We start from the raw sequence: 20,228 nt of genomic DNA, 5'->3' as shown, positions 1-20,228 counted from the left end.
CAACAAGCTGCTCAGGGAGCACACAACCCTGCACTGAGAACTGCACACTAAGTCGGAGAGGTAACATGAGAGTTGAAACTGAAAATGGGGAGAAAGAGAAATGATTGTGTGTGTGAAGGATATCAGCACAAATGTGAAGTAGGTTCAATCAGACAAAACTGCCAAACAGAAAAAAGCACTGAAACGCTGAGTAAGAGTCCAGGACAAACAAAATGGGTGAGCTGGCATAAGTACTAGTGACAACCTAATGGTATTACAGCACGATTTTAATGTGAAATCCACAAGACAGCACAGGAATCAGACCAATAAGAAACAGTATTTGCAAAAACAAGATTCAAGAGATAGCAGAGATTAAATCCATACTGCAAGAAAGAATGTAGAAATCATGTAAAATTTAAGAGAAGGAACAGAAAATTCATGAAGCCACAGAGCACATCAAGGATAGCTACAATTCCTTGAATTACTCACCTCTGTGAGTTCTCATCCTCAATGTTTGTAAGGCCTGTGACAGGACTGCTCAGTTGTTTCCACACTGTGTTCATATCCCCTGAATCCAAAGCCCTGTTAATCAGGGCCACAGAAGACAGCATCTCCACAGCAACAGCCAGTTCTGGATGGGTGAGGTGACCCTGCATACAAAGAGGACAACAAATTAATTCTATTCACTCTATACAAACTATTGCTGCACACAGAGAACAATGGAGTAGCTGTCAGAGCAGACATGTAACAAGGCAAAGAGATATCCTTTAAGACAACAAAGTAGAAAGGTGAGTATCATAAACAAAGCTCGATCACTAAGTAAGAGACTGAGGTAAAGTCTTACAAGGCCGATCAGATCAAGATCAAAGGATTAAACCACATCAGAACAGACTGAACACCAAAGCAGTTCTGGGAAGACTCAAGACAGGTTTGTTCCAGAGAACGCATTCAGGAAAACAGACAAGGTGGACCCAGTGACCCATGCCAACCTTCAGAAATAACAGAGAAGTTGATACTTACTTCAGGGCTCTGTTGCTGTAAGGTGGCCAGCTCCCTTTGGTAAAGATCTGCAGCAAATGTATAAACCTCTGGTAACTGGGCCTCTGGATTCATCATTTCTGCCACAGTCTTCTCAGCATCACCCATTCGAATTGCTGAATTAATTTTGGCTACTGCTGCCAGTTCTAGAAATTCAAAGAGCATAAAAAAATGAGGAAGGCAGACAGCTGAGACTCCCATAATACTTACTAGCACTTTCATTTTACTCAAATACTTAACTAGACAAAGAATAATACCCAAACTGCAGGGAAAGAGCCAAACTCTCAGATCCATACACCCCCTACACTAGTTAGCCAGTCTTCCATTACTGAAGACCATTAAAACACACAATGTTCCTATTTAATACTAGTTCACCTTTTTGTCTGGTTATCAAGGGACTGTTTTACCATTTCACTATTCTGATAGTAAGAAGCCTCACTGCAAATTTTTGGATGGGTGAATCATACCGATTTTTTCTTCCTTTCTACCTCTATCCTGCTCAAGGCAGTAACACAGGCACTCCATATTGGGTACATGCTGGCTAACTTAAAACACCACAAGAAGGTAAACAAATGTGGACGTCCATGCCTAACAAACAAGGCACTTCAAAGGTAGCTGCCTACTTAATTCAGCATTCGCTATTTTCCTCTTGTATTCTAAACCCTCTCTCCTCCAACCTCTGTTACTCTCCTTTCTACCTATCACAAAGTAAATTGCTCCTGGACAGTAAGAGAGCTCAGTGCAGTCTCAGAAGCATCTATCAAAAACCAATCAGCAAATTATCGGCATTTTATTTGCTACCTGATATTTGGAAACAGTAATGGTTCTATAGCTCAGTGTAAATGATCAGCAGATAAAACTATCTTTCACATCTCTTGGAGCAATCCAGATTTTCTTCACAGATCCACAGCATAAAAATTCATAAAAGTAATCTATAAAAAGAGGTTATTTAAGATGGATGCAAAAATTCAATGTTTCTTAATTCAAATTAATGTTCTAATGCTGTTATCTCCAGCCACATTGTAAGAGTTGGATAAAAGACACTGCAAATAATTAGGGCAACCAACTCTCTTTCATGTTCTTAGCAGCTGTAAAATACTTAAAGAACATTCACAATGACCATTCATAATAAACCCAAATACTGTGCTGCTTCATTTTCTTGATCACATCCACAGTGACTTTGCTACAGAAATTTCTGCTGATCCTTACTTTGCTGGTACTGCTGCGCTGCCCTGTTAGCAGCATCCACTCCCAACTGCAACTCTTCCTTCTGCAGAGGACCTGTAAGGCCAGCCTAAAGAAAAAACAGAAACTGTAAGGGTGAAACAATGCCAAGTTAATTTCAATTACCTCAATAAAAATACTCCACTTGAACTTAAACCAGAAAGAATAGACGTAAGGAAATATGAAATTACTCACCAGATTCTAAGTTCAGGTGCTGAAAGATTGTATGTGTACAATCTGATCTTTTTTATATCAGAACTGCAGTCCCATGGACATAGCAATAAAAGGCAAGATTGCTTCCAAAGTGATAACATACTTAAGACAAAAGGCACAACTTTGAGGGGAAAGGCTCTCTGTACATGAGCTGGTTGCTGCAGTGAGACTAGCAATTGGCATGAAACAATCCATTAAGTAATGTTGCGTTTTACCTCTGAGCAACTACAGAGTTAGCAGAACATCAAAATGGAGAACATGCAGCATTGGCTTATACATACACACTTCTTGAACTATTATGATATCACACAAATACAAATAGAAAATAAGTAGGAGGACTTTAATAACTCGGGTACCATCACAGAATCATTGAAGCTGAAAAAGACCCTAAGGAGCACTGAGTCCAACCATACACCTAATACTGCCAAATCCACCACTAAACCATGTCCCTAAGCACCATGCCTTCAAGCGGTCTATGATAGTATTCTCCACAGTGAAAGTAGTTCAAGCTTATCTGATAGGTGTTTATAAAACACTCGTATTCATATTATTTAGGCACTGACAATAGCAAAATGAGGGAGGACACACCTTAATTTTAATAGTTCTATACACACACAAGTTAGCAGTTTAAAGTTTGGTCTATTATATGTACACCTACATACATACAAAAATTATACTGGCCTTTCACATGCAGAGATAAAGCCTAAATAATAGGCTTACTCAATGCTTCCATCTCTTAACACTGACTTTTTCTAGACAACACTAAACCGTAATGCAGGTATATACCAAGTGATTAGTACACAGTTGTATGGTGAAAGGCAGGGAAAAAAACCTCACAAATCAGGGTAATCTATACTTTTCCATACTGTAGGAGTGACGGGGGTCACGCACGGTAGGGACAGACGGAGATGAGATCTCTTTGAAGCCAAGTCATATAACTTGTAGTTTATTGCAAAGGGTGGGGGTGCAGGGCCCTGCTGTGAGCTGCCAGCCGCAGCTCGGAGCAGGCCCGAGAGAAAAGGGGCTTAAAGCGTAAGAGAGTCAACGGCAAAGGTTTAAGAGCGGAGAGCATGTAGAAAGGAGGGGGTGAAGAAGTGCAGAGGGAAGACAAAGAGACAAAGAAAGAAAAGGGCGCAAAGAAGAGCGCGAGAGCGAGCAAAGAGATAAGGGAGAAGAGAGATAAGAAAGCGCGAAAAGAGAGCGAAGCTCCCATTACAATACAATAAATCATCTTCAGTGTTGAATATGCAGATTCTCATTAACCAATCTACTACAGCATGCATATCTTATAACATTTCCACACAACCTATAAGAATCACTACATTACTATACTACATTTACATGTTAAACCTTAAATCTTACTCTTTGGGCCCCGTCTGCCAAGCTGCAGGGCCTACTTGCAGAGGGAATTGTTTCCTCCAGTGGGGATTACATTCAACTGGTCACAACTAAGGTATCTCAAAGGTCGCTTTCATTTCAATCTCACTTATAGTTTCTATATTCTCAAACTCTTTTGCCGGGCAGTCATATTTAAAAGGCTTTCTTGTTTCACCCTCCCCAACACCATACCTCCTGTTTCTGTTGTCTATCACTCAAGAACTGCTTGAAATACCAATCGCAATTTTCTTGTAGCAATCCTCGAAGTCCCAGGGCTGGTGTTGCCAAAGCTTCATACAGTGCTAACGCATCTCCTCGTTCCAAAGCCAGGTCAATCTTTGATATGGCTGCATGTGCTAGCAACAGTAAAACAGAGTCTTGAGAAAGTGCCATGGTTTACACAACCTGCCACTCAGAAAGAAATACTCTTAGACCTGATAGACAACAAGTTAGGTATGTAATCCAAAAGGAACACTTCCAGAATCAATTATATAGTCAATTATGAATTATTAGCCTGAAAAACAGGCTATTAAATGGCATGCACTATTCAGAATGAAGAATTGAAGGGCTCAGCAACATGGACAATCCATTTCCAAAAGCAAGGGTTACAGAAGTCATAGTGAATTAAGCTTACAACTATGTACTAATAATGACTAAAAAAAAACAAAACAAAACAAAACCCAGTTAACAACAAGAAAACCACACAACTGAAGAAAACCAAAACACCCCACCACTAAAATAACCCACAAAAACAAGGGAACTTCCTTGAAATTTTGTCAGCATTACAGAAAAAGAGGAGGACAGGTATCATTTTGAAGGTATCATTCTTTTAATTAAGACTATTAGTATAACATTACACTTACTGTTCACTTTATTGATGTTTCCCTGAATCTCAGCTTGAGTCAGAAGTTCTTCATACACATCTCTCTCTCTCTCTGAACTTTCTGAGGCAATCTGAAGATGAAATAAAAACTAATCAGGGTTTCTACAGCTTCCTTCTCCCTTACAGACCTTCTAACTGAAAAGGTCAGGAAGGGTAAATGTTGACCCATATAGATCTGAGATAGGCCATACATACACTACCTCTACACATGCAAAAAGAAGCCCTAGACATAAATACATTTGGAGTAACTATAGTCAAACTCTGATACAGACAGTTTAGAACCACATCTTATTTCAATCTAATGGCCCTACTGAACACACAGTAGAGCTCCAGAACACAGAAAGCTGTACACAGAGTTAGGCATCTATTATATACTATTCTAAAGCAACATGGACCACTTCCAGCATCAGTCAGTTTTGCTCATCATTTCATTGTTAGAAAAACATATCTGTGAAAACAGAAGGATGCACTCCCAACAAAAAAAGTTGACAGGAATTCTGTATCTATGTGGCCCGTATTTCAGACAGTTAAACAGACTAATGCAGTTAACTCTTGCCTGTTTTCTGCAAGAAGTTAAGTTACTGGAGAACGTAACAGAATGCCAGGAGGAGTAAATCCACCCAAGACCACATATACATGACCTTAACACACATTCAGCAAATTCCCCACAGTTTACACTGCAATACAACACAGCAACGCACACAAATGGTTTGAAAGAAGAACTGAGCTACCCTATTTTTAGCATTGTCCATCTTGTCTTGCTTTGCTCTGTAGAGTGTGGCTTGGTAAGTGGATTCCAGTTGATCATCCAGATTTATTAGCATAGCATTAGGGTTCTTCATTGCTGTAAGAGTGTCAGCTGGAACCTGACGGTCAATTGCTTCATTAATGGCAATGACAGCAGCATGCACTGAAAAACAAGCCACAGTCTGCCACTTAGTCCCAAATAAAACAGCACTGTTAAAAATCAAGAAATCCAGAATCCCTTATTTGAAAAGAGCAGAAAAATCATCTGAAAATTAACTGGAAAGCAAAAGAATTATCAAAGTATATCTAATTTCATCATGGCTTTGTGTTTTGAAAAAAATAGCAGCTTAATTCCTAATTCCTACAATATTTTAAGTAGTCAAACAATCATGCTCCAGAAAAAAGAAAAATACACAAGGGAAAGAATAAAAACATCTTTGCAGTTTTCGAAAAGGCCTATCAGAAAGACTGTACTAGCCTTAAAACCTGCAGCATTAAAACTAACACTTAAATGATCTGCTGATTTGAAAAAGCAAACAAAATGCCATTTTTCCTTACATGCAGCTTCATCCACAGAAAGTTCATTTGCAAGAATTCCTCCAATCTTGCTGAAGGCAGGCATCTGAATGCCATACTTCTCCAGTTCAAGCCTCATATTACTGATTTCCTCCTCTGAAACATGTTAAATTAGTGTTACATGGCATTATCATTAACAATCCATTAGCACTGTTGTACTAACTGCTGCTAAAAAAAAAAATAGGACAGCTACAACAGATGACAATTATTATTTAAATAATACTTTGATTGTAACTCAGTAAGTGAAACAAAATAAATGAAAATGCTAAGACATTTTGCACACTCTTCTAAAATCTACATTTCTCCCAGAAACTCATACGGGAGTATTCTCTAATTTTTCTTATTAGAAAACAATGCAAGAACTCTCATGAGGAGCTGGAAACCGACTCCATTCTGAGGTACCTCAACTGTGGTTGCCAACAGGTCAGGAAAACACACAGGCAGTAGTTTAAGATTTTCTTTTTCCCCACAAACAGGCTACACTGAGAGAAGCGAATGCAGTGCGTAAACACATGCAGTTGCTAAATATCATACAACTCTAAAAGATGGATGCAAGGCTTAAGCATCTTACCACAGTGACAAAAGTGTTCAGACATTGTTATTTGTAAAATAAATGTTTACAGTACAAAAAATGAACCAATGACTGTCTAACTGCCTGTCTCGGAAGCTGGCAAATTAAGTTCTTTTTCTTAAATTACTGAAACTCCTCACAGCCATTAATTTATAATTTTATTTACATTAAGAATATCACAGCAACAATCCTTTAATTGACTTAAACAAGCGTTCAATAACTGATCTAGAAGGGTATGAGATGAAGGCAGCATACGAAAGTGCTGGGTTTTTTTTACCTGTGAAGTCTACCTTGCCATACAAATCCTGAATCTGAGGGGCAAGACCCAGTTTAAAAAGGTACAGGCTAGAAAATAAAAGAAGCAAATAATTAGAACTAGGCATTTTTCCTTGTGGTTCTGGCAATGATACAGTTTTAGGAGATACAGATTCAAGGAGAGGTAAGCCAATATAATAGCTCATAATCACCAAGAGAGTGAGCTGACTCTTCTCTTCCCCCCTTAATGGAACGTAACTATGCCCACCACTATGAAGTCTTCAAAGAATAACAGAATGGTTGAGGCTAGAAGGGCACTCTCAAGTTTGTCTTGTTAAAGCTCCCTTTTCAAACCAGGTCATATAGGATCAAGTTATCCAGGATCATTTCAGATGGCTTTTGGGGATCAAAACAGTGGAGACTTCACATTTCAGAGCAACCTGTGCCACTCTTTGGTCAATCTCACAGATAAATGAAGCAGAATCTCACAGATAAATTTGCTGATGTTAAGAGGGACTCTCCTATGGTTCAGACTATGCCATTTGCCTCTTATCACATCATGGGTCATCACTGAGAAGAGCCTGGCTTCTCCTTTGCATCCTCCCTTCAGATAGCTGCACACATTGTTGAGATTCCCATGGCACTATATGTTATATAAGCTGAATAGGCCCAACTGTCTCAGCCTGTCCTGATAGGAGAGATCCTCTAGTCCATTAAGCATCTTAGTGACCTTTCCTTAAACTCTCTCCAGCTGGTTTGTGTCTCTCTAATGCTGGAGAGCCCAGAACTGGACACAGGACTGCAGGTGTGGCATTTCTAATAATGAAGTATCCACTAGGCTGATTTGGCTCACTAAAATAGGGTTAATGTATTCACCTGTGGCCTGATGAGAAATAGAATCGCTACAAAGGAGAGATGATTCCATACAGCTGCAGAAACATGGGTCTGGGAAAATAAAACCAACTCCTACTTTCTGCCTGTCATGCCAGCTCAACACAGATCACAGAATCACAGAAAGGCGTGGCTTGGAAGGGATCTCAAAGATCATCTACTTTCAACTCATCCCACTGCCACAGGGAGGGACACCTTCCACTATCCCAGGCTGCTAAAGTCCAACCAGGACTTGAACACTTCCAGGGATGGGACAGCCAAAGCTTCTCTGAGTAATCTGTGCCAGTGCCTTACTATCTTCTTGGTTAAACAATGCCTAACTCTGCCTAGCTCAGACAGCAGAGAGGGTGGGAACCAGAATACCAGAATAAAAAGGTAGTAAGATCAACATACTTGACTGGCTTTTTTCTTTCAGAATCTGATTTGGCCCCGGCCGTAGGCAAAATATTGGCTTAATTAATCTTTGCTGACCTGATGAGATTGTTCTGCTAGAAGACTTGCCGTCATCCAGCCTTCAGTTCAGCTGTCTTTCCTGTCACGTTTCAGCTTTGCAGAAAGATTTCAGAAGCAATCAGATTTCTGTCTAGTATTCCTTACCTGAGTGCATGAATACAATAGATACAGCGTGGCATGTTCTTGCGATCATAGATATCTGTTGTTTCTGGGTAGAATATCTAGAGACAAAACAAAGGTAGCTGTCTGAATTTTATGCAATCTATATAGCCAAATCACATCAGCTCAATTCTTCCACATTACACTAGAGAAACAGCTCATGGAACACAACTCTTCAAGCTTCTCTGCCCTGGACCAGTGTTTCTCCTAATGAAGTGTCAATGCTTCCTTTTGTTTCCAATACACAAATCAGAACTGTCCTTTTCCTGCCAAGTTCTACATATGTGAATGGGCAGAATCTTTCTTTTGTGTGTACACCAAGATACTGACTGGGTCATGAGGTATTAGCAAGGACCTCAGTGAAAGCCAAAGGATGAAAAAAGACTTACAGGAGAAGAGAGAAAACACAATTTCGTTTGGATTAAATGTGGTTGAAAAACAAGAGGAGAGACAATTTCAAAGGGAAACTGGAAACCCAGACCAGCACAGAGGTGCTCTGCATATTATATTTTCAGTTAGCTGGACCCAAAAGCTTTCAAACACAAAGCCTTCCAAGTTTAACAAACGACATTTCAGCTATTTCAGAAGTCCTGATTTATTGTAACATAATAAAGTATGTTATTTTCCAGCTATTTGAAGGTTCCTTGCTGTTGCCTATGAGAACAAAATAGCACTGCTCTTTCTGTAAAGGCAAGAGCAACTGAATGAACATTAATTCCACAGCATCAGTTCACTGGCTCTTCTGCATGGTAAATACTTAAAGCACCAGTATCTCATGTAAATGTACTGAACCCCAACCCAGTTTCCTCAACATCTTCTCACACATTTACTTCCACCCAAAGCCTAAGGCATCTGAAAAATCTTACCTCATACCTGGCACTTGATGCCTCTCCGTCTAAATCCCTCATTTCTTTTCACCTAACCACCCTAACAGCATATTTCAGTATTTTCTAATACCAAATGTGTTTCTGTAAGATCATCATAGATCCCAGGAAAGCTCAACTAGTAAATCACAGGAAGTTATTTAAAAATCTTTGCCAAAACCAAAGTGTTCAATTTGCAAGTACATATGCAAAGAAAACATGCATCAACTTAAACTACACAATGCCAGTTTTGATGAGACTATGCATAACATGGCTACAAATAAACTTGACTATCAGCCCAATGCTACCACAGTTCCATACACTGTTAGGCAACTGTGTTTATTAGCACTGAAAAGTTTATCTGGTCATTTCTCTAGTCAAGTCAATCATTTATACTTGATTAAGCCACACCAGGAACATTTTCAACTTGTCGTGAAAATTTAACAGGAAAGTCTGAAGAAACAGAGAACATAGTATTTTCTGTTGTGCTGCTACGTTTAGCATTGATTTCTAAAAAAACTTTCACAATCAAACTGTCGCCTGGATACTGCTCAAAACAAGGCAAGAACGACATATTGCAGATATTATGCAAGATAAGTAATATCAGGGATATGGTACACAGGGATAAATTATTTTGCTCCTAGTCATTCTCACACATGTAGCAGAATGAAATCTTTCAGCAAGTTCTAGGAGAGAGTTTCTATAGGGACAGAAATCTAGAAATTTAAGAATTAACTAGTGTAAGTGTGCTGATTCTTTTTGTAACAGCAAATGTTTCCACAGAATGCAAAGCTTTTCTGAGATTATTTATTTATTCGTATGTACAAGACAGAAGTTACCTTGGGGAGACCAATCTCAGACATGGCATTCAGCCACTGGATCACATTATCTGTGTGTCGGAAGTGGAGACCAGTTGCCTGAAATAAAAACCAGCAGAAACAAGAGGGAGGGCACTTCGAAACAAAATATCACAGCTGTCAAGAACAGCAATGAGTTTCATTAACACAGATAGTGAAAACAACATTTTTGCAGGAAAGAAGTCCAAAGTCTTCTATAAACACTCATATTGACCATTTACAAGAAATTATTTTACCTAAGTGCAAGCTTAGATATAAAGGCAAGAGTCCACCCACCCCCTAATTTAACCATTGTTCTAGAATGAAGGCAGAGTTTCTGAGGTAAGACTAATACAAATTAACTTTATGCTTATTTTCTCACAGTATTTCCATGCATACATATTCCCATTTTAGATGTCTACTTAAAGAAGTATCCATGGTCAACAGTACTCACCTTATACCTAGTCTGTTCCCTGTCATAGATTTTCTTCACAGAAACCACTTTAGGGGAGAAAAAGTTTCCAAGCTTTGCCAGGTAGACTCCATTTCTCAATCCTTCTTCCAGCTCTGTTGTGGCAGGAAGCTCCTCATTCAAACAAGCCTCCATCCATCTGGAAGTGCAAAAACAACAAAATTGGTCATATTAATACATTTCTAATTTGTGAACAAAATCCCATGCCAAACAAGTCTCATGCTGCTGCTGCTGTCATACTCAAGCATACTATTCACTTAGCACTAGGGGTTGAAAACAGATATAACACTAACACAGAGTGGCGTCATTAAAATGCTAGTCAGTAATACTTCAGAGAAAATATTAAGGAGAAGAGTTCAGAGTTAATCAGCCAGAGTTTCAAAAGTAATTAAGACACCATCTCATCTTCATGCTTCTGCTTCAGCCCACAACCTAGGTTGCACTGGTCTACAGATAGTGTGGCCATCCTGTCCTTTTAACTAACTTAACTTAAATCTTCCCCTTGTACCGGTTTATCTCACAAGCATTTCTTTACTCTCATTAAGTATTTGCTAGTTATTTCAGGACTTTGTGTCACTTACTCAAGCTCTTTTAAATCTCACAGAGAGGTCCTACAATGTTCACAGAATCACAGAACGGTTTGAGTCAGAAAGGACCTCAAGGCCTTTTTCATTCCAACCCTCTGCTATAGCAGGGACATCTTCCACTAGACAAAGTTGCTCAGACCATCCAAGACTGGTCCTGAACACTTACAGGGATAGGGCAAGCCACAATTTCCTGGGCAAACTGCTTCAGGTGCCTCAACATCCACACAGTAAAGAATTTTTCCCCTTATATCGAATCTAAACCTACCCTCTTTCAGTTCAACGATGATGTTCTTAAGTCTATCTTCCTATATGTCTTCTCCCATCCTACTATTACGTTTCAAGAACAGGGGAAAAAACATGGAACAGGCATTCTTCTCCTCATAACTCATTTTCCCTTATATTGCTGCCTTCCATCTCATCAAATGATATCACAGATCTCATGACAAAAATAAAGACTACAGCAAAACATTTTGAAAAAAATCACTGTTCTCAAAACAAAGGTGCATCTTGATATTTTTTCTGTACAAGCTACTGGAGGCTGTAACCTGTGAGCTCAGCTACAATTTCACCTGAAGATGACCTGCTACCTGACTGCTCTAGTCTCTAAAAAAGGGACCTGCACAACCACAGGCCATTTTCTAAAGTGTCTTACTCAGACCATGCCTCACTTGCAGCTGAACTCTAAAGCTCTTACAGGACTTGTACCAAATAAGATCACAGAAAGGCGACTTTCAAGACAACAGGGGTCCAAAAGAGCAACAGTCGGTACTACAAAACAGAGCTGACAGTATAACGTAAACAAAGTTAATAATTTGGCTTACAGGTATTATAAACCCATGTTACTGGCACTAATCTGAAACACAAGCAAGTAGTTGATCCTGCTGCAACCCAGTGCACTTTAAATCCCAAATGAGACACCATTGCACTGTGGACTGCAGCCTGAGCCCAGGAAAAAGGTGGGGCTTGCAACCTAAAGCAGGACCTGGAAAGTAGTGTTTACCAGGAAGAAAAGGTTTCTGGAAACACCTGGAAAATATCTATACATAAAATACAGAAAGAAACTCAGTTCTTCTTAAAACTACTGTTTTTCCAGGTTTTGCCGCTTTCCTCTCAAAACTTAGTTGCTCTTGAATATTAAGTTCTAGAAAAATGCTCATACTAACTGAATATGTGATAAACATGACATAAGTTTAAAAATTCTGGACTATTATCAAAAAGATACTGTCACTTGCATGCCACAGACCATTAGAACCAAAGATTCCTGAGAGGACACAGAGCTACTCAGATGCTGATAGAGTCCAAATCATAGCAACAGTTTTCACAACACCTTCCCAACTACCTTACCTGGAAAACAAAAAAAAACCACCAAAAAACATCCACTTTCTTCAGACTAGAAGACCTAAAGTAAGTAGAAGGGACATGTGACCAAACAATTTAATTATTACCTTATGGAAGGGCACAGAGGCAGTGAGTTTTGTCTGTCTCCATAACGAAAGATAAATGGCCCATAATTAGAACATAAGCTATCTCAATGTACTCATACCTGTTTCAACAGGTTCTTAGGTGGGTGTTATTATAACTACAAAACTAGAGCAATTTACATACAGTAATGTTCCTGCTTGGTGTAGCATTCCTTAACCATTTGCTAAGCCAGAGGACAAAGCTATGTTTTCAGAAAATATCATTCAGTACCTTTTATATTTAAAAGCTTACATACTTGTATTAAAATTAACACCTGTCATCCTTAAAAGGCAGAAATACATGTGGAACTTCCAGATGAACAATACAAATACATTTCTCAATGAGCGGGGAACCCAGGTGATGGGCAACAACCTCTACTCCTTTTCGACATTAGGCATTTGAACAATATGCCATCAAAAAGTTTTTTGCAGAAACTTTCAATTATTTTCTGCTACTTCTGCTACTTGTTTCCACTATGCTCCCTCCCTCTCACCAGTACAGAAAACAATATTTAACCCAGAATTGTTTTTTCAATCAAGTTTCATCACATGACTGCACAGACAATACTGGACTTACAATTTTACTGAAGTTAGCTCTAATTAAAGTAGTAAGTTCACCTTTTCAATCAGTTAGTCATACTGTTACAGAATCCCCCTCCTAGAAAAAGATTCTTGAATGCCTACATGCAGCTACTACCATCAACTGCAATTTAGAGCCAGGCTCTCCTGACAACACATGACAATAAAAAGTTAACATCAGGTATTGTTGGGCAGCCAGTCTCTCAAGTAACATTGTCTTCAAGCTTTCAAAGGAAACTCAGCTTCATTACCAAGGACTGGAAAAAAACAACATCATCATCTCAACTAGCAACTTTTTTATTCTCCCACAATATGGCGTTATTGAGAGTTATGACAAATTTACACAAATGTGTCCTTATGTTTGAAAAGTATCGTAGGTGTAATTCAACCAGATCTGGAGTTTAGACACAGCAAAAACTTAACACTGATCATATGGCATACCTTTTGCTCTTTCATTTGTGAGAATGTTGAGTCTGGCTAAACCTGAGACAATTTAAATAGTGTGGAAAATAAATAAAAAGCCACTCTTTTCCTCTCAGACTGATTATAGACAAGTCTGAGGAAGTATAACTAGCAAACCATCTCTCCGGAAACTGTTGCAAATTGAATAAATAAAAAAACTAGAGTAGAAAATTTTAAAAATGGAAAAAGCCTCTAAAGAAGGCTGCTCATTTCATGACAGGACTACCATGCAGTATGTTCCAGCACAAAAAGAAAACAGAGCAAGACATACAAAATACAGAAGGCATCAATAGTTGAAAAAAGTGATTTTATCCACCAATGAGGAAAGCTCACTTCTTGGTCATCATTAAGTAACAATAATTTCCAAGTAAAACTAATTATTTGAAGGGGCCAGAAATATAAGTAACATTTTCTAGCCTTCAATTCTCCTACCATTCCAAAACACAGACCTAGCCAGGGACATTTTTCAACTCTGAGATGACTCAGTGGCCCAACACACCATCTAAGTCTGCACCTGGTGGTCAGTTCCACTGTGCAGGCCTCAAGAGTGACATTATATCACTTCCAGCAAATAAGAACTCTAAGAAGATAAAGTATGTAACCTTGACGCATCATGCCGAAGAATAACTGGTACGATCTGTATCAGTACCAACACTGTTGGTTGAAGCTCAGTTCCACATCACATTCTGCTTACTGAATACCTCACCAGTTGCATTAGCAGGAAAGCTGCAAACAGAACCTCCATGTAAACTTCTGAGTCGCTAGTTTGAGAGCACTGGCCACAGAGCTCCTGATCACAGGTGAGAATCATGTGAGTCTTCTCTTTGTAAGCATGTCAGTGCCACAGCAGCGCTTCCTTGCTTCCAGTGTTCCCCTACCAACCACGTTTCAGAAGGTCGTTGTCTTCTTCTTCAAGAGGCGTATGCTCCATTTCCCCCTGAATGAGGAAACGGAGGGAGACTGGAGGGGCACAGAGCTCAACTCTCTTTCCAGGGCCATATTTGACTGCTGGTCTCCGATCTTCATAACACTGTCTGTATACCATACCAATATACTTTAATTAGGAAAACAAGCCTACCTAAGCTTGTGCTTTACCAACAGAGTTAGACTGCCTTAAACGTCTCCTTCTCACAACCATGAAACAGGCAGTCTGTTTGCCCAAAATCACATTCTTCAAAGACATTTTCAACACATGATTTCCATGCACGTGCTCAGACTGTGAGTACAAATTCTTGAAATTAGGTCATTTTTGTGCACTTTTGAAGTGCCTGGAGCATCAATAAAATCAATACTGGAAACCTTTGTGGTATAACTCTGCCAAATATCACAGTGCTAATGCAAAAGTTCCTAAAGTTGTCTAGTCAGAGCTAAAAAAAAAAAAAAAAAAAAGAAAAAAAAAAGCATAAAACATATAACAATAGTTTTGCTCACAAGAAAACAAATGAAAAAATTGTTCTTGATCTGCCAAAGTTGGTATGAAAACCTGCAGCAGTAAAGACCCAAACATATTCACATACTTCAGTTTTTGGTAGTTACTTAGCTAGATTCACAATTTCAGGACAGCTACATTTTGAGCAAGAAGGACCTGTAACATGATCAACCTGTTCCTGTGTTGAAAACTACATTTATTTAGGTGGAAAATAGTTTGTTTCACAGGATTTTTGACATACAGTAAATAATATAAACCTCCTTAAGTAATAGTTCGTGATAGCATCTTATTCTTCATGTGGCTGCTGTAACAGCAGAATTTGGCAAAAATCTTAAGAGATGGCAGAAAACACACAAGAGGACAGAACTCTGACAAATGGAGTTTCAGTGGTCACAGTACAACCATAAGTCAGAAGCTGGAAATGAGACAGTGAATAATGCTAGCCTGCCATTTAATTCCTACTACAAAAATGACAAATTATGACACACAATGACTTACAGCATACTAAGCATTCCATTCAGAACAACAAAACCTCAATAAAGAAAAACTGTCTCCCTTTCCCTAACTCCCCAATGGATTTGCTCACCCTCAGGGTCCATATTTGTATAATACATCATTTTTTTTTGCCTGCCTTGTCCAGCACCCAGCACTGACACCATTTAAAGCGTTATCATCTTTTGCCTGAGAACTGATCCTACAGAAACAAGGCTCACAAAAGAAGACTAAGGGACACCAGCATGTTTCAGACAGCAGGTGTCCTATCTAAAGGAAGGTACCAACAATACTTATTTAGAATTCCACTCTTCAAAGATCATAATCACATCCCAGGGAAGGGTGGAGGGAAGAGAAGCACAGGAAGGCTTTCACAGTGGTGCAACAACAAACATCCTGGGAAACAAGATCATCATCAAGAGATACAATGTTCAAGATCAGTCCCTTAAAGACTTCCAAAGCATGGAAATCCAAAATCACACTTGTTAACTCAGAGGACTTTGCTCATATCAGTATGACACATTGTCAGGTACCTTTACAACCATTAAAATTACACCAGTAATTACTATAAAACTATCTGGATTGTAAATTGACTTATTCTATTGAGCAAGATGTGTTTACTAAAACACATTTCACTGCTGATTGGTCTATTCTACCTCTATTTCTCTACCAAAAGCATCATTCTTAATTTCACTTTCAACTCAAATAGCTTTGAAAAATCTAACAAGCCAAAATAGAAATTTAGAGTTTTGTTACTTGCCCCAGAAAAGAAAAAGCTCTTGCTCAAGCGGGAAAAACGATGTTCAAGTTATCCACCCAGGAGAGGGCCATTACACCTGGCCCAACAAGGATCAGGAGGTCCAGGACCTGCTGCCCTGACACGGAGGGTGACCAGTCATCAAGTTCTCCTCACATCTTCTGCACACCTTCTCAGTTGGCAACCAGATGGAGAATTTACAGGTTACAGATAAGGATAAACCTTTCCATACCCTTTGACAGTAAACAGCGATGACTATCTCTGTCCAGTACCACCTCCACGATGCACCAGCATTTGTTCACTACGCTCTGCCTTCAAAGGGGGTCTAGCGAAACCAAATGCAAACATGCTGGGATCTGGATGACTAGCAGCTAATCCAGGCATTGTTAAAGACAATTCATTCCAACTGTTGCACATCGTGCCTTCACATCTAGATGCTTCTGTTTGTGATCGTTTAGCCCTTCTTCTAATGCAATTCCCCAGAAATGTACCAAGGAAAAGATGCATGGCCGCTGTAGCACCACAGCAGAGGAAAAAGCAGTGAGAGCAAAAGGCAGCACCTTTTTTTTTCTTCCCAACAGTATCTGCACTAACCACCCAAAAGAATGTACAAAACTATGGCTTAAAAACTTTTTCACTGCTTACTACTGCAACACCACAGATATGGCATCTTTTTGACTAACCATACTATTCGTTTTATTGAAAAATTAGGATTCCCATACTCCAGCAGATCATTCATATGTAGAGGCAATCTCAAATATTTTTAGTGCAGTTACAAATGTACACTTGGCAGGCATTCTCACAGATGGTTAAGAAGAGAAAATTTGGAAGACAGACTCAGCTCTCCATCCATTTCACCTGAACAAGGGCATTAGACAGTCATGGAAAAAATCCCAACAAAAACTTCTCCTCAAAATAACTCATTCTACCAGCTCTAAACAAATCAAGGAATCACCTCAAAAGATGAAAGAAAGATCTCTCAGAGAGTTAACAATGGCAAAGTAAAATAAATTTATCACATCAGAAGTGTTATCCTCCAGAAAAGTAGGTGGATATTTCAATGCCTTTCAGTAAGGTTTGTACAGACGGAGAGCTAGGAAAGTAAGTACTAGCCAGAGGTAAAAGAACATTCTCATTATCCACACAGGCATTTTCAGTTCAAAGATACAAGAGAGCAAGAAATAATTGAGTAACACATGTCAGATTTTCCCCAGTGATTGATTCCTGGCAACATGCAGCTGAACCAAAGACAATACTGATACTCTGTCATTAAAATCTTTCCCTCTACTACTCCCTATCCCCTTAAAAGTAAATATGAGGTTCCTCTTTGCTTCCTTGCAAACACTGCCATAAACCTGTAAAAATTCTCTTAGCTGCTCTTGCTGATGAGGATACTGCTGCTCTTGCCATGTCTGCCAAAAAAGATTGATCATTTGTCCTGGAGAGCTGAGATGAGTACCAAGCCCACAGTCAAGAGGAACGTAATTATCAAACACACAGAAATCTTCTTCAAGATAATTGCCTTGATCATTTAGCATTAGAAACTAAATAGGCCTAAATGCCTGGAAGCTACAACATCACTGAAGTTATCACTCCTCCAGACCAACTTGATTTCTTGTAAATAAGGATTATTAAGAAGCAGTCCACAGTACTTAACAGCCAAGAACTGTTAGCAACATCTGTTTGCTTTGGTTATTTTGGGCTGTTTTCTCCTTACATTATACACAGTACTCCTTCAGAAAGCACCGTCCAAAAAGAAAAAACCTGGTCTCTAAACAAACAGTTGTTTCTTTCCTCCTGGCCTGCTGTTCATTACCATTTCCAGTGAGTCATAAAAGAAGAATCTGAAGTGAGGCAAAGATGGTGGTACTCCACCACTGTCCTTTCTGTACCTCTCTCCACCCACTTCTCAGAAAAAATAGTCGTGAATGTGCATTCCAAGTAATTTCCAGTCCAGACAGCCACTCCCTGCAACTGCATGAGGTCACACGAAACAGAACAGGATCTGTAGAGAAATACCTCAAGTCCAAACAGGACCCGATAAAAGCCCAAATAAAGCGGTAAGAGCTAAGCAGAAGTTACTTCAACTTATAACTAGTGATAATAAAATATTGTCTATGAATACTCCTGGATTACAATCTAACATGACACTTACATTGTGTCTGAGAGAAGCAGAAAACAAACAAAAAAACCCACCACAAAACAACACATATTGAAAACCAATTCAAACAACCAACCCAAAACCAGTATCTGACCCAATCTCCAAGTGGAAACATTGATGAAGGATATTATAGTAAAACACCCTGACTCTTAGAAAAGGACCACAAAAATCAGGTCTCAGGCTGCTTCTGTTCAAGACAAATATACCCTTACCCTTCTGTGAGAATGAGCTGGCAACAGAACAGAGTATATTTTTGCAGTTTTATCTGCACTGCCACAGCTTTTCTATTAGATTACTGTGATTTGGAGACAGGGAAAAACAAAAAAAAACCCAAAACAAAACAAAAAAGTAAAGCAATCCAAACAAACAAACAAGAGAACATGGAAAAGAAAATTTGAAGTATTAAACAACACTTATTAATAAAGCCATTTTTCTTCACATAGTACAGTAATCCCTCTATTCACAATCTTCATTTTAACTCCAAATTTCATTTCAGTCTTTCACAATCTTGGGCAACTTAGGGAAGCAGAGTGTAACTTTCGCCAACTAGCAAGAATTAATTCCTGTTTCACAAGACTGTTGCACATTATTAACTGAAATAAAAAACTACAAAATAACAATAAAAAAACAGTGACAGTCGAAAAAGACCAATCAAACAACTCTAATAATGCTTCTGATGTATGCTCATTAGCAGACGGGTCTTGCAAACAGCTATAAATTGCCATAAATAGAGTACAGAAGTGCCCAAAGTTACATTGCACATGGGCCATCACATCAAACAGATCAGAAATTCAAACTTTTCTATATTTTTTACTTCAGTACGAAATTAGGTGCTAGCCAATTATTATCTTCCTGTCTTCTAACATTTAAAAAAAAAACACTTTGCTTCTAGATTCCATATCTGTTGCTCGGTTAAAGGGCTAGCAAGCCTCTAATAATGCTAATCAGCACGTTGTTAACCACATGATTTTACTTGTCTTTATGTTGTAGAAGAAAAAATAAATACAAACTACAGTGTTTGAATGCAATACTATACTGTAATAATATAACATGATTACAGGGAAGAGGAGAGGAGTCACCAGCTGCTGCTCTTCAGCTGCCTCTCACCCTGCCTTGGCTACCATCACCTTTACAACATCCACCTTTCCAGCTTCTGAGTGCAACACAGAGTACACCAGCTACCTTCCTTGGCTCTTAGGTCCTCCTCTTCCCCTTAGAGATATAATTTTCAATCTGACATTCTCTCACCATGAAGAAAGATTATTAGGCCTCTCACAGCTCAGAGGGACTGTAATCAATAGTACAAGAAAAAGCCACAGTATCTAATTCAGATGCTACGTCTCAGTTACACTACTGGCAAAGAACTCAAATATAGAAAATCTCAGATCAAGGGCATTAATTTCAAACACACTGATCTCTTATAGCTCTTGTTTAATTGCTTCTGCTAAATAATCTCCTTACCAACAAAGCAGTCAAAAGCCCTCTTCTAGACTGCACTAGTAGCAATAAACAAAACTCGAAGGGCAATTTACAAAATAACCTCTCAGGAAGGAAAAAAAATTCCTGGAAGTAGACAGTGAACTCAAGCCTTTTCTCTCCCTTGTATATCTTAATTATTAAACTCAGAAGTCTGCTCCCCTCCTGGAACAGATTTAATCTTTAACTCTTATGTTAAGTGATATGGCCTTCTTTATAGGAATCAGGAACTCCCACTCACATATACATGAATAGCCTGTATGCCACTAAGCAAACATGAGTTATGGG

At 38.9% G+C, this 20,228-nt stretch overlaps 1 protein-coding gene across 1 annotated transcript in view; it reads right to left on the bottom strand.

The window, feature by feature from the left end:
- The window catches only part of IQGAP1 (IQ motif containing GTPase activating protein 1), a 53,942-nt gene that overhangs the window by 29,309 nt on the left and 4,405 nt on the right, over positions 1-20,228 (bottom strand). The window contains exons 3-13 of the mRNA XM_058811809.1: positions 10,520-10,676; positions 10,069-10,146; positions 8,352-8,428; positions 6,886-6,953; positions 6,020-6,133; positions 5,446-5,624; positions 4,695-4,785; positions 4,024-4,187; positions 2,227-2,311; positions 1,000-1,163; positions 469-629 (exon numbers count right to left, since the gene is read on the bottom strand). Coding sequence (XP_058667792.1) covers positions 469-629; positions 1,000-1,163; positions 2,227-2,311; positions 4,024-4,187; positions 4,695-4,785; positions 5,446-5,624; positions 6,020-6,133; positions 6,886-6,953; positions 8,352-8,428; positions 10,069-10,146; positions 10,520-10,676 — 1,338 coding nt within the window. The remainder of the gene's footprint in view (positions 1-468; positions 630-999; positions 1,164-2,226; positions 2,312-4,023; positions 4,188-4,694; positions 4,786-5,445; positions 5,625-6,019; positions 6,134-6,885; positions 6,954-8,351; positions 8,429-10,068; positions 10,147-10,519; positions 10,677-20,228) is intronic.

This window comes from Ammospiza caudacuta, chromosome 10 (genome assembly GCF_027887145.1).
Source record: "Ammospiza caudacuta isolate bAmmCau1 chromosome 10, bAmmCau1.pri, whole genome shotgun sequence".
In the NCBI taxonomy this organism is placed as follows: domain Eukaryota; kingdom Metazoa; phylum Chordata; class Aves; order Passeriformes; family Passerellidae; genus Ammospiza; species Ammospiza caudacuta.
The sequence above is the reverse complement of the archived record's forward strand: the minus strand, read 5'-3'. Positions and strand labels throughout refer to the sequence as shown.